General features: G+C 45.6%; 1 protein-coding gene across 2 annotated transcripts in view; it reads right to left on the minus strand.

Moving 5' to 3' along the window:
- The window catches only part of LOC135546302 (sortilin-related receptor-like), a 73,231-nt gene that overhangs the window by 22,478 nt on the left and 37,558 nt on the right, over positions 1–13,195 (minus strand). For both annotated transcript variants that reach the window (XM_064974632.1, XM_064974631.1), the window contains exons 10-18: positions 12,940–13,057; positions 9,417–9,490; positions 8,435–8,523; positions 7,756–7,934; positions 7,310–7,496; positions 6,178–6,306; positions 4,629–4,714; positions 2,713–2,885; positions 2,361–2,492 (exon numbers count right to left, since the gene is read on the minus strand). In XM_064974632.1, coding sequence (XP_064830704.1) covers positions 2,361–2,492; positions 2,713–2,885; positions 4,629–4,714; positions 6,178–6,306; positions 7,310–7,496; positions 7,756–7,934; positions 8,435–8,523; positions 9,417–9,490; positions 12,940–13,057 — 1,167 coding nt within the window. The remainder of the gene's footprint in view (positions 1–2,360; positions 2,493–2,712; positions 2,886–4,628; positions 4,715–6,177; positions 6,307–7,309; positions 7,497–7,755; positions 7,935–8,434; positions 8,524–9,416; positions 9,491–12,939; positions 13,058–13,195) is intronic.

Here is a 13,195-nt window from a genome sequence, read left to right on the forward strand (position 1 = left end):
GAGTGGGTCAACATCAGGGTTAGACACCTACACAACACAACACATGGAGTGGGTCACCATCAGGGTTAGACACCTACACAACACATCACATGGAGTGGGTCACCATCAGGGTTAAACACCTACACAACACATGGAGTGGGTCAACATCAGGGTTAAACACCTACACAACACATGGAGTAGGTCAACGTCAGGGTTAAACACCTACACAACACATGGAGTGGGTCAACATCAGGGTTAAACACCTACACAACACATGGAGTGGGTCACCATCAGGGTTAAACACCTACACAACACAACACATGGAGTGGGTCAACATCAGGGTTAGACACCTACACAACACATGGAGTAGGTCACCATCAGGGTTAGACACCTACACAACACATGGAGTGGGTCACCATCAGGGTTAAACACCTACACAACACAACACATGGAGTGGGTCACCATCAGGGTTAAACACCTACACAACACATGGAGTAGGTCACCATCAGGGTTAGACACCTACACAACACATGGAGTGGGTCACCATCAGGGTTAGACACCTACACAACACATGGAGTGGGTCACCATCAGGGTTAAACAACACACTACATCAGGGTTAAACACCTACACAACACATGGAGTAGGTCACCATCAGGGTTAGACACCTACACAACACATGGAGTGGGTCACATCAGGGTTAAAAACCTACACAACACAACACATGGAGTGGGTCACCATCAGGGTTAAACACCTACACAACACATGGAGTGGGTCACCATCAGGGTTAAACACCTACACAACACATGGAGTGGGTCACATCATGGTTAAACACCTACACAACACATGGAGTGGGTCACATCATGGTTAAACACCTACACAACACATGGAGTGGGTCAACATCATCACACACTATATTGCCTGACACTATTTATCAGGTGAGGAAACACATCTAAATCAAACAAGGCTTCAATAAGATGGAGAAAAAATATTAAATATTTAAGCAATAAGGCCCAAGGGGGTGTGGTATTTAATCAATATATGCAGGCTGTACCACATCCGGCCGTGATTGGGAGTCCCATAGGGAGGCACACAACTGGCCCAGCATCGTCCGGGTTTGGCCATCATTGTAAATACGATTTTTTTCTTAACTGACTTGACTAGTTAAATAAAGGTTAAATAAATACCTATATATATATATATACACACACACACACACACACACACACCACGGCTAAAAGCTGTTCTTATGCAAGACGCAACGCGGAGTGCCTGGACACAGCCCTTAGCCGTGGTATATTGGCCATATATCACAAACTCCTTATTGCTATTATTATAAACTGGTTAACAATGTAATTAAATGTTTTGTCATAGTATTCGGTCTGATACACCACAGCGTTTAGCCAATCAGCATTTCAGGGCTCGAACCACCCAGTTTAGAAATATACATAATCTAAATATATAGATATATATATATATCTATCTTTATAAATAAATAAACACATTTATAAATAAATAAACACACACACACACACACACACACACACACTGAACAAAAATATAATCGCAAACATGTGAAGTGTTGGTCCCATTTTTCATGAGCTGAAATAAAAGATACCAGAACTGTTCCATATGCACAAAAAGCTTATTTCTCTAAAATGTTGTGCACATTTTTTTTATACATCCCTGTTAGTGAAACATTTCTCCTTTGCCAAGATAATCCATCCAGCTGACAGGTGTGGCATATCAAGAAGCTGATTAAACAGCATAATCATTACACAGGTGCACTCTAAAATGTGCAGTTTTGTCACAATGCCAAAGATGTCTCAAAAATTTGGCAGTAGAGAATTTGGCAGTACTTCCAACCAGCATGACAACCGCAGACCACATGTGACTACGCCAGCCAAGGACCTCCACATCCAGCTTCTTCAGCTGTAGGATCTTCTGAGACTAGTCACCCAGACAGCTGAGGATACTGAGGAGTATTTCTGTCTCTAATAAAGCACTTTTGTGGGGAACTACTCATTCTGATTGGCTGTGCCTGGCTCCCCAGTTGGTGGGCCTGGCTCCCAAGTGGGTGGACCTATGCCCTCCCAAGTGGGTGGACCTATGCCCTCCCAAGTGGGTGGACCTATGCCCTCCCAAGTGGGTGGACCTATGCCCTCCCAAGTGGGTGGACCTATGCCCTCCCGGGCCCACCCACGGCTGCTGCCCTGCCCAGTCATGTGAAATCCATAGATTAGGGCCTAATGAACGTATTCAACTGACTGATTTCCTTATATGAACTGTAACTTAGAAAAATCACTGAAAATGTTGCATGTTGTGTTTATATTTTTGCCCAGTATATATAAAATATTGGACAAATCCCTGTTCCTCATGTTTACCTCAATCCTCTGCGCTCCGGCGTCCACCCAGTAGAGAAGCCTGCTGATGGGGTCAAAGGTGAGGGCCTCCACATTCTGCAGGTCCTTCCTAACGATCACTTCCTGTCCCGTACTGCCATTTAGACAAAGCCTCTGGAGGGGGAGAAAAGGGAGGGATGTGGTCACTGAAGTGTGTGTATATGGTTTTCACTAATCACAATTCACTATGTACTTTTGGTCACTGAAGTGTGTGTAGGATAGATTCTGTGTCCAAAATAGCATTTAATTCCCTATATAGTACACAAGTAATGTACTATATAGGGAATAGGGTAAGTCATGGTTACAGCTGAGTGCCTTCTGTGAAGGCCCTGACCTGTATGATGTCCAGCGAGATGTCGGCCCAGTAGAGGCAGTTCCTTTCGTAGTCAAAGTCCAGGGCCACGGCCTCGCGGAGCCCAGAGAGGGGCAGGACCTGGTCGGTCCCTGTGGCCAGGTCATAGCGATGGATGGAGTTCCTCACAGCGTACAGGATGAACTCATTACTCTCTGGAGAAGACCAGGGGGGGAAAAACACTTAAAACAATTCATTCTAATCTACATCCATGTGAAGAGTAACAACTGGTAACAAAATAGCAACAAATAGCCTTTTATTTTGTAATTCGACTAACCGGTGCCCCCGCATGTTGACTCTGTACCGGTACCCCCTGTATATAGCCTCCACATTGACTCTGTACCGGTACCCCCTGTATATAGCCTCCACATTGACTCTGTACCGGTACCCCCTGTATATAGCCTCCACATTGACTCTGTGCCGGTACCCCCTGTATATAGCCTCCACATTGACTCTGTACCGGTACCCCCTGTATATAGCCTCCACATTGACTCTGTACCGGTACCCCCTGTATATAGCCTCCACATTGACTCTGTGCCGGTACCCCCTGTATATAGCCTCCACATTGACTCTATACCGGTACCCCCTGTATATAACCTCCACATTGACTCTGTACCGGTACCCCTGTATAGAGCCTCCACATTGACTCTGTAGCGGTACCCCCTGTATATAGCCTCCACATTGACTCTGTACCGGTACCCCCTGTATATAGCTTCCACATTGACGCTGTACCGGTACCCCCTGTATATAGCCTCCACATTGACTCTGTACCAGTACCCCCTGTATATAGCCTCCACATTGACTCTGTACCGGTAGCCCTGTATATAGCCTCCACATTGACTCTGTATCGGTACCCCCTGTATATAGCATCCACATTGACTCTGAACCGGTACCCCCTGTATATAGCCTCCACATTGACTCTGTATCGGTACCCCCTGTATATAGCATCCACATTGACTCTGAACCGGTACCCCCTGTATATAGCCTCCACATTGACTCTGTACCGGTACCCCCTGTATATAGCATCCACATTGACTCTGAACCGGTACCCCCTGTATATAGCATCCACATTGACTCTGAACTGGTACCCCCTGTATATAGCCTCCACATTGACTCTGTACCGGTACCCCCTGTATATAGCATCCACATTGACTCTGAACCGGTACCCCCTGTATATAGCCTCCACATTGACTCTGTACTGGTACCCCTCTCCTTACCTATGATGAAAATTACAGGCCTCTCTCATCTTTTTAAGTGGGAGAACTTGTACAATTGGTGGCTGATTAAATACTTTTTTGCCCCACTGTATCTATATAGTCTTAATTCATCATTCCTACTTAGATTTGTGTGTATTGTGTATATGTTGCGAAATTGTTAGATATTACTTGTTAGATATTACTGCACTGTTGGAGCTAGAAACACAAGCATTTCGCTACACCCGCAATCACATCTGCTAAACATGTGTATGTGACCAATAAAATTAGATTTGGATAATTTAGCTATTTGATTATGAATTTTAGGCCCTTTAGGTAATATTAAAGTACTTCATTTGGCCTTTACTACTATAGCCCATAGAAACACAAGGAATAACACATTCATAAATGGCAAAAAAGGAATAAGGTTCTTCCCTTTCAAAGGGAAAATAATTGTGAAGCCAGTCGTCTCAGAGTGTCTCTTATTCATTCATTCAGGTGTCTCTTATGCATTGTGATCTAAAAGACTAAACTTATCTTAAATCAGCATACCTCCAGGTGCTTGATACCTGCGGCCCATCGTCTGATTGTATGTGGGTAAGTAAGTTGTGCACTAATGATGGTTTCTTTTATTGGCCCATCCACCATGATGGCTATTGGTCCAGCTCGAATGACGGTTACTGAATTGAGAGAGGGGAGGCTTACCTCCTACAGGACAGGGCAGCATCTCTCCATCCAGTCTGGCTTCTACATCCCCTCCACTACAGCTGTCCCCAGACACCTTCCTGTACCTGAGAGAGAGAGACACACACATACAAACTGGTTAACAATATGGTCAGACAAACACCCACCACCCATAAAGTGTATCTTGTGCGTAGTTGTGTACGAGGACGTACAAACGTTTACATGTTCCCCATTTTATATACACAGAGTATACCAAACATTAAGAACACTTGCCCTTTCCATGACATAGACTAACCAGGTGAAAGCTATGATCCCTTGTTGATGTCAATTGTTCAATCCACTTCAAAATCAGTGTAGATGAAAGGGGGAGACAGGTTAAAGAAGGATTTTTAATTATTGAGACAATTGAGACATGGATTGTGTATGTGTGCCATTCAGAGGGTCAATGGGCAAGACTAAATATTTAAGTGTTTTTTTTTTTTTACCTTTATTTAACTAGTCAAGTCAGTTAAGAACAAATTCTTATTTTCAATGACGGCTGAGGAACAGTGGGTTAAATGCCTGTTCAGGGGCAGAATGACAGATTTGTACCTTGTCAGCTCAGGGGTTTGAACTTGCAACCTTCCGGTTACTAGTCCAACGCTCTAACCACTAGGCTACCCAGCCGCCCCAAATGGTGGCATACCCTTTGAATGGGGTATGGTAGTAGGTGCCAGGCACACCGGTTTGTGTCAAGAACTGCAATGCTACTGGGTTTTTCACGCTCAACAGTTTCCCGTGTGTATCAAGAATGGTCCACTGCCCAAAGGACATCCAGCCAACTTGACACAACTGTGGGAAGCATTGGGGTCAACATGGGCCAGCATCCCTGTGGAACGCTTTCGACACCTTGTAGAGTCCATGCCCAATGAATTTAGGCTGTTCTGGGGGTGCAACTCAATATTAGGAAGGTGTTCCTAAAGTTTTGTACACTCAGTGTATGTCAAGATTTTGCTGGGACATTTCTCTCCTTATGACACTAGGTGGGGCTGTTCTCCATGATAACGAGGGCTATGTAATGGCATGACGTCACTCCTTCCTCTTCCCCACAAAAAAGAACAAAGAGAGTTCCCCCCTGACAACAAAAGACGTCAATTACATAGAGTTCCTATCATATTCATCAATAACCATGCTGATATCGAACGCTCATCTCCTGGTGGCAGTAAAAAACATAGAAGACTGAGGTGAAGACTGGTACGCCAGGTAATGCCATTTGTTTTTGCAAGACATATGTCACTGCCAGTCTGCCACCAAGGACAAGTGTATCTCAACCTTTGTTTGTACGCCCCAAACGGCACCCTTCTCTTTATAGTGCACTACTTTTTTTTATTACCAAGTCCCATTTGGGACACACTATGAATTCAGTCCAAACCCCTTCAGCTCAGCTAGGTCATATAATCCTGACCCATCCCACATTGCAAGGCCGTATCAGTCACCTTAACAAAAGGGTAAAGCCTATAATTATGAGAAGGGTAAAGCCTGGTTTCTGATGAAGTGACAATATGTTAATACCAAAGGGATATTGACTTACCCCGTACTGCGACGGTAGGTAGTGCCAACGGGGCAGGGCACGGGAGGGGCGTAGAGGTTCCCGGAGAACTCGGGGTCGGGCAGGCACACCTGGAGGGACAGGTCCTCGCTCAGCTTGAAGCCATAGTCACTGAGAGAGAGAGAGAGAGAGAGAGGAGGGTGAGAGAGACACAGAGAGAGATATAGAGATAGAGAGACAGAGAGAAACAAAGAGGGAGAGGAGGGTGAGAGAAAGAGAGACAGAGAGAGGAGGGTGAGAGAGACAGAGAGAGAGAGAGAGAAAGAGACACACAGAGAGAGAGAGAGAGAGAGAGAGAGGAGGGTGAGAGAAAGAGACACAAAGAGAGAGAGAGAGACAGAGTGTGAGAGAGAGAGACAGAGAGATAGACAGACAGAGAGAGAGAGAGAGAGAGAGAGGGAGAGAGAGGGAGGGAGAGAGAGAGGGAGAGAGAGACACCGAGGGAGAGAGGAGGGTGAGAGAAAGAGACACCGTGAGAGAGAGGAGGGTGAGAGAGACACACAGAGACAGAGAGAGAGAGAGAGAGAGAGACAGAAACAGTGAGACAGAAACAGAAAGAAACACACAGAGACAGAGAGCGAGAGAGAGACAGAGGGAGAGAGACAGAGAGACAGAGGGAGAGAGACAGAGAGACACAGAAAGAGAGACAGAAACAGAAAGAGACAGAAAGACAGAAACAGAAAGAGAGACACAGAAACAGAGACACAGAAACAGAGAGACAGAAACAGAAAGAGAGAAACAGAAAGAGAGAAACAGAAAGAGAGAAACAGAAAGAGAGAAACAGAGAGACAGAAACAGAAAGAGAGAAACAGAGAGACCCACTGTTCGCCGACCTAACTATGAAACTATGAACAGATAGAGATGAGTGGAAAAAGACCGTGGCCCAATTCCAATCAACCCCTAGCTCCTACCCTGAAAGGATAACATAGCTGTAAGTAAGGGAGAAACATTCCACCTCGTCCGAGCTTAACAGAAGGAAACATGGAGCTGTCACCTTTCTAGACAGCAGCTATCCAATCCTTTCAGATCTATATAAGGCGCCTCGGGGTAGATAGAGTTTAGGGGTAGAGGCAAAGGGTGGATTTGGGCTTGGCAATGATGCCTCTGGTCTCACCACTCGTAGTCCTGGCGTGTGCAGGAGCAGTTGGACACGGTGACGGGGCGGTCGAAGTCTTCCCCGTTGAAGCAGGTGGCGTGGGGCGTGCGTCGCTTGTACACCATCTCTCTACCCAGAAGGCAGTCGTTGCCGTGCTCGTCTGACGGGGACCAGCGCTTGTAGTCTCCCTCGGCACACGGCACGCCTGAAGAGACACACAAATACTTGATTTGGGATTTGGTGATATTTTATTACAGTAGCATGGGGACAGAAGAGTACATATGCCTGGACAGCGGACACACGCGGACGCACAAACACACACCTCAGTGACACTCTGGGTCAGTGGGCGTATGTTTCTCATTTTGTTGTGAAAATGGAAGACAAACAGATGCAAAAGCACCAGGCTGAGCATACTTCAGTCATGACTTCTGCCCAGCATAGTAATATTATGAGAGTCCCCTCACCGAGCACGTCGCTGGCGTTGACCTGCAGGATGAGCCAGCTGTGTCTCTGGTCGGCGTAGGAGCCGAAGATGGTAAAGATGGTGCTCTTCTCCCCCGGCTCCGTCAGCAGCTGGTAGACATACACCTCCCTGTCAGAGAAACGGAAGTCTGTCCACGTCTCCCCCTCATTGGTACTGAACCTGAGACACAGAGAGACAGTAGGTAGGTAGCCTTGTCCGAGCCAGAATGGCCCGTAAGGAATGGCCCCTAATTCACCATCTGAACAGGATGCTAGTCTATAGATGGGCCGGCAGAGACAGTACACAGATCAGAATTAGCATGGTTACAATATGTATACCCTTTTTTACACTACTGAGCCAAGCCAAGCTGTAGTGCATTAGCCTGGTTACGTATCCTATGACCTGTTGTAGATGGAACCGTGCTGGAAAGGACAATGTGAAAATACCATTTCAGAGCCAGCACAGTACTGCTCGAGTTGGCAGTGACACAGTGGGTTGAGACGGGTATAATTCACTGAAACTTTATTTGACAAGGTAAGCAGACTGAAAGTCAACATCCTAGGGCAGAGTTAGTGGGGACTAGAGGGGTGCAATGAGGAGGGGGTGATACACAGCACACTGTTCTGTTCTAACAGTGGAGATACAACAGCCCTAAATAAGGCCCCTGCTGTGAGACTCACTTGAGGTGTGTGCTGGAGCCCCCCTGGGCGATGGCCATGAGGACGCCCCCGTGGTCACCCCACGTGTAGAAGTGAGGACCGGCCAGCGCCTTGAGAAGGGGAAATGTGAAGAACACCCATTAAAGCCACACTCCATAAGATTGCTGGTCAATTGATATAGTTACCATAATAAGACGAGTACAACTGTCAGGCCGTATTATTACAAATAATATGACACTATGTTCAGATTAAAAGAATGTAAAACTTTTTTTTTTAAAGTCATTCTGCTCTTGTGGAATGTCACATCGTAGACATAAAGAGCAGGTGAAAATGTTGTGGGTGCTTTTCCATTGTTTCTGTTTTTGAGGGTTCCCCCGTGTGGCTTTGTGGTTGCTTTTCCATTGTTTCTGTTTTTGAGGGTTCCCCCGTGTGGCTTTGTGGTTGCTTTTCCATTGTTTCTGTTTTTGAGGGTTCCCCCGTGTGGCTTTGTGCTTTTCCATTTTTCTGTTTTTGAGGGTTCCCCCGTGTGGCTTTGTGGTTGCTTTTCCATTGTTTCTGTTTTTGAGGGTTCCCCCGTGTGGCTTTGTGGTTGCTTTTCCATTGTTTCTGTTTTTGAGGGTTCCCCCGTGTGGCTTTGTGGTTGCTTTTCCATTGTTTCTGTTTTTGAGGGTTCCCCCGTGTGGCTTTGTGGTTGCTTTTCCATTGTTTCTGTTTTTGAGGGTTCCCCCGTTTGGCTTTGTGGTTGCTTTTCCATTGTTTCTGTTTTTGAGGGTTCCCCCGTGTGGCTTTGTGGTTGCTTAATAATATGCTGTCAAAGAAAGTGACCTCCGCTGGCCATTCAGCACTATGGCGAGGCGCTGCACAGAAACCCTTTGGCATATGAGGGGGTGGCATCGGCAGGAAAGAATAACCAACGTCATGATTTACAGCATGCTCATCATGTGCATAGTTACGTATATGCAGCACACACACAAAAACAAGGCGCGCACAGACAGACACTGACCTCTCTCCATCTGGCCCCAGCACTGCTGGACACATACACATTGGGCTTGTTGGCCAGGTTCTTACCCACAGAGCCTGCAGGGGAGACAGACACAGACACAGGATGATCAGTGGAATGGCTGTGAGAGAGGAGGTGATGAATTAAACATTACACACAGAGAGTGATTCAGTAGGAACACTACTGCAGCTTCAGGTAGTCTCCAGTGCCAGCAGTATCCCGGGCGTTGTCCCTAACAGCACCCTACTCCCTACATAGTGCACTACTTTCGACCAAAGCCCTGGTCAAAAGAAGTGCACTACATGCATAGGGAATAGGGTGCGATTTGGGACGCATAAGAGCAAAGCCCAGAGCACACAAAGTGACTTGAGACGCAGGCCATGGAGAAAGGGGCTAGTGTAGCATGGTCCTATAGCTGGGTGGCTCTATATAGGGATAGATTCTATCCAGGGTTTTTAAACGAATGCTTGAGATCAAGCGATAGACCTATGTTCCCGAAAAGTTCCTATTCTCTCGTGTGCTTTATTGTCAACATTAGATTGCAGTGTCAATACTCTGTCCATACCATGTGCTGAACATATAGGCATGAATAATATCAAAATCAGTCTGCAGTCATTCTAGAGGGAAGTCCCTAACGAGTGTAATGAGTCTAATGTCTAACATCATATATCTATTTATCCTATGTGGATGTAGACTACCATGTTGCACCTAACGGTGTGCGCGTACTGGTACCTGTTGTACAATTCACCAGTGCAATATGGATTACAGCAGGTATCAAAGCTCTGACTCCAACTCCTTATTGTTTTATGTAGTTGTGTACGAGTCTCTCTCTCTATGTGACACTCATCCTGAGAGCTGTTTAATGAAGCCACTGTATGTGAATGATGTTCTCCTCCCCTGCACCACCACTAATGACTGTCGCTCTTGGAGGCCATATTAATGTATACAGGAACCAGTCACAAAACAAAACGTTTCGTTGGAAACGCTCCTCCTGATAGGTGGGTTGGGGATGCTGGTTGTGTGTGGCTGGCTGGGTCCACACAAAGAGGGAGACGGTCTGTGTGTGCGTTTGCTTGTACCCGCTGGGTGATGCAGAAGTAATTAGTGCATCTGTGTGTGAGCGATAACATGGACGAGAGGGGCATAGTGTTTCCGCAGCCCTCCCTCCCTGCTCCTCTCTGCACTTCTCCCCGTGGCCATTATCTACTAATAATTTAATTAAGGGTTCTAGCAGCTCGCAGGGTGTAGAGGCTTCTTCCTCCTTCCAGACACAGCTACAAAGGAAATCAATGTACTCGGCCAAGCAGGCAGAAGCGCGACGAGGTAGAGACAGAGAGACAATTTTAGTGGATGAAACACAATGGATGTGTCCAACTGCTCCTCGTGTAGCTCCAGACAAAGTCTATTGCTCTGACCTGAGTACACGCAGTTATACATGCACACACACACACACGTTCGCACAAACAATGAACACACAAACTCAGAAAAAAAGCACTCAAAAATGAGCACTCAGAAAAACGCGTGTGCGCGCACGCACAACCACACACCACTCACACACACACACACACTCAGTGAATAAGAATTTGCTTTCAACTGAATTGCCTGAATAAATAAAGGTTAACCTCTAAGTAAGGTTAAAAGATTTTTTTTTTTAAATGAACACAGACGCAAACAAACAACAGGAAGGAGAGACTAGGCAGCTTCTCTATGCACATCTCACATCTCAGTCTCATTTCCTGTGTGATTGGCTGATGGAGGAAGTGGTCCTCTCTATCAGATCAGACAACAGTGGAAGTTGCACCACCATAAGGGAAGTCACGTATTCGCCATAGAAATGGTCATTAAGTGGCCTGGCGTGTATAGCGGTAATGCCGTAGCAGTATGGGCTCCCTTTAACGCAACCATCCTCCTTCTTTCCCCACTGTCCTCGTCTCTCTCCATCTTTAAAGATATACAGTACCAGTCAAAGGTTTGGACACACTTACTCATTTAAGAGTTTTTATTCATTTGTACTATTTTCTACATTGTAGAATAATAGTGAAGACATCAAAACTATGAAATAACACATAAAAAAACAAGTGTTAAAATATCAAAATATATTTTAGATTTTAGATTCTTCAAAGTAGCCACCCTTTGCCTTGATAACAGATATTTTACACTCTTGGCATTCTCTCAACCAGCTTCACCTGGAATGCTTTTCCAACAGTCATGAATGAGTTCACACATGTGCTGAGCACTTGTTGGCTGCTTTTCATTCACTCTGCGGTCCAACTCATCACAAACGGGTTGTGGAGGCCAGGTCATCTGATGCAGCACTACATTACTCTCCTTGGTCAAATAGCCCTTGCACAGACGTGAGGTGTGTTTTGGGTCATTGTTCTCTTGATAAACAAATGATAGTCCCACTAAGCGCAAACCAGATGGGATGGCCTATTGCTGCAGAATGCTGTGGAAGCCATGCTGGTTAAGTGTGCCTTGAAATCTAAATAAATCATAGACAGCGTCACCAGAAAAGCACCCCCACATCATCACACCTCCTCCTCCATGCTTCAAGGTGGGAACAACACATGCAGAGATCATCCGTTCACCTACTCTGCGTCTCACAAAGACATGGAGGTTGGAACCAAAAATTTCAAATTTGGACAGATTTCCACCAGTCTAATGTCCATTGCTCGTGTTTCTTGGCTCAAGCAAGTCCCTTCTTATTACTGGTGCCCTTTAGTGGTGGTTTCTTTGCAGCAATTTGACCATGAAGGCCTGATTCACGCAGTCTCCTCTGAACAGTTGATGTTGAGATGTGTCTGTTACTTGAACTCTGTGAAACATTTATTTGGGTTGCAATTTCTGAGGCTGGTAACTATAATGAACTTATCCTCTGCAGCAGAGGTAACTCTGGGTCTTCTTTTCCTGTGGTGGTCCTCATGAGAGCCAGTTTTATCATTGCTCTTGATAGTTTTGCGACTGAAGAAACTTTAAAAGTTCTTGAAATGTTCTGGAATGACTGACCTTCATGTCTTAAAGTAATGATGGACTGTTGTTTATCTTTGTTTATTTGAGCTGTTCTTGCCATAATATGCACTTGGACTTTTACCAAATAGGGCTGTATACCACCCCTACCTTGTCACAACGCAACTGATTGGCTCAAACGCATTAAGAAGGTAAGCAATTCCACAAATTGACTTTTAACAAGGCACACCTGTTGATTGAAATGCATTCCAGGTGACTACCTCATGAAGCTGGTTGAGAGAATACCAAGTGTGTGCAAAGCTGTCATCAAGGCAAAGGGTGGCTACTTTGAAGAATCTCAAATATAAAATATATTTTTTGGTTACTACATGATTCCATATGTGTTATTTCATAGTTTTTTTGATGTCTTCACGATTATTTTACAATGTAGAAAATAGTCAAATTTAAAAATAAAAATAAACTTGAATGAGTAGGTGTGTCCAAACTTTTGACTGGTACTGTACGTATCTTAAAGTAAATAGTCATTGTAGTGGTATGATGCTAGTCTAAGCCTCCCCACCTGTGGCCATGATGAGCCCTGGTGCTGACTCCTTGGACAGTATGGGCATCCTGCGTAGCTGAATGTTGAGAAGCTGGCTCCAGCGCTGGGCCAGGTGGAGGGAGCAGCCCTTGGAGAGCTACAGAGAGGGAGGGACAGGATGGGGGGGATAGAGAAGTACCGAGAGGGTATCGAAGAGGGATGGAGGGGAGGGAGGGATAGAGAGGAGAGAGATATAGAAAGAAAAAATGGAGGGATAGATAGGAAAGGTGAAGGG

Source organism: Oncorhynchus masou, chromosome 9, assembly GCF_036934945.1.
Source record: "Oncorhynchus masou masou isolate Uvic2021 chromosome 9, UVic_Omas_1.1, whole genome shotgun sequence".
NCBI classification, from domain to species: domain Eukaryota; kingdom Metazoa; phylum Chordata; class Actinopteri; order Salmoniformes; family Salmonidae; genus Oncorhynchus; species Oncorhynchus masou.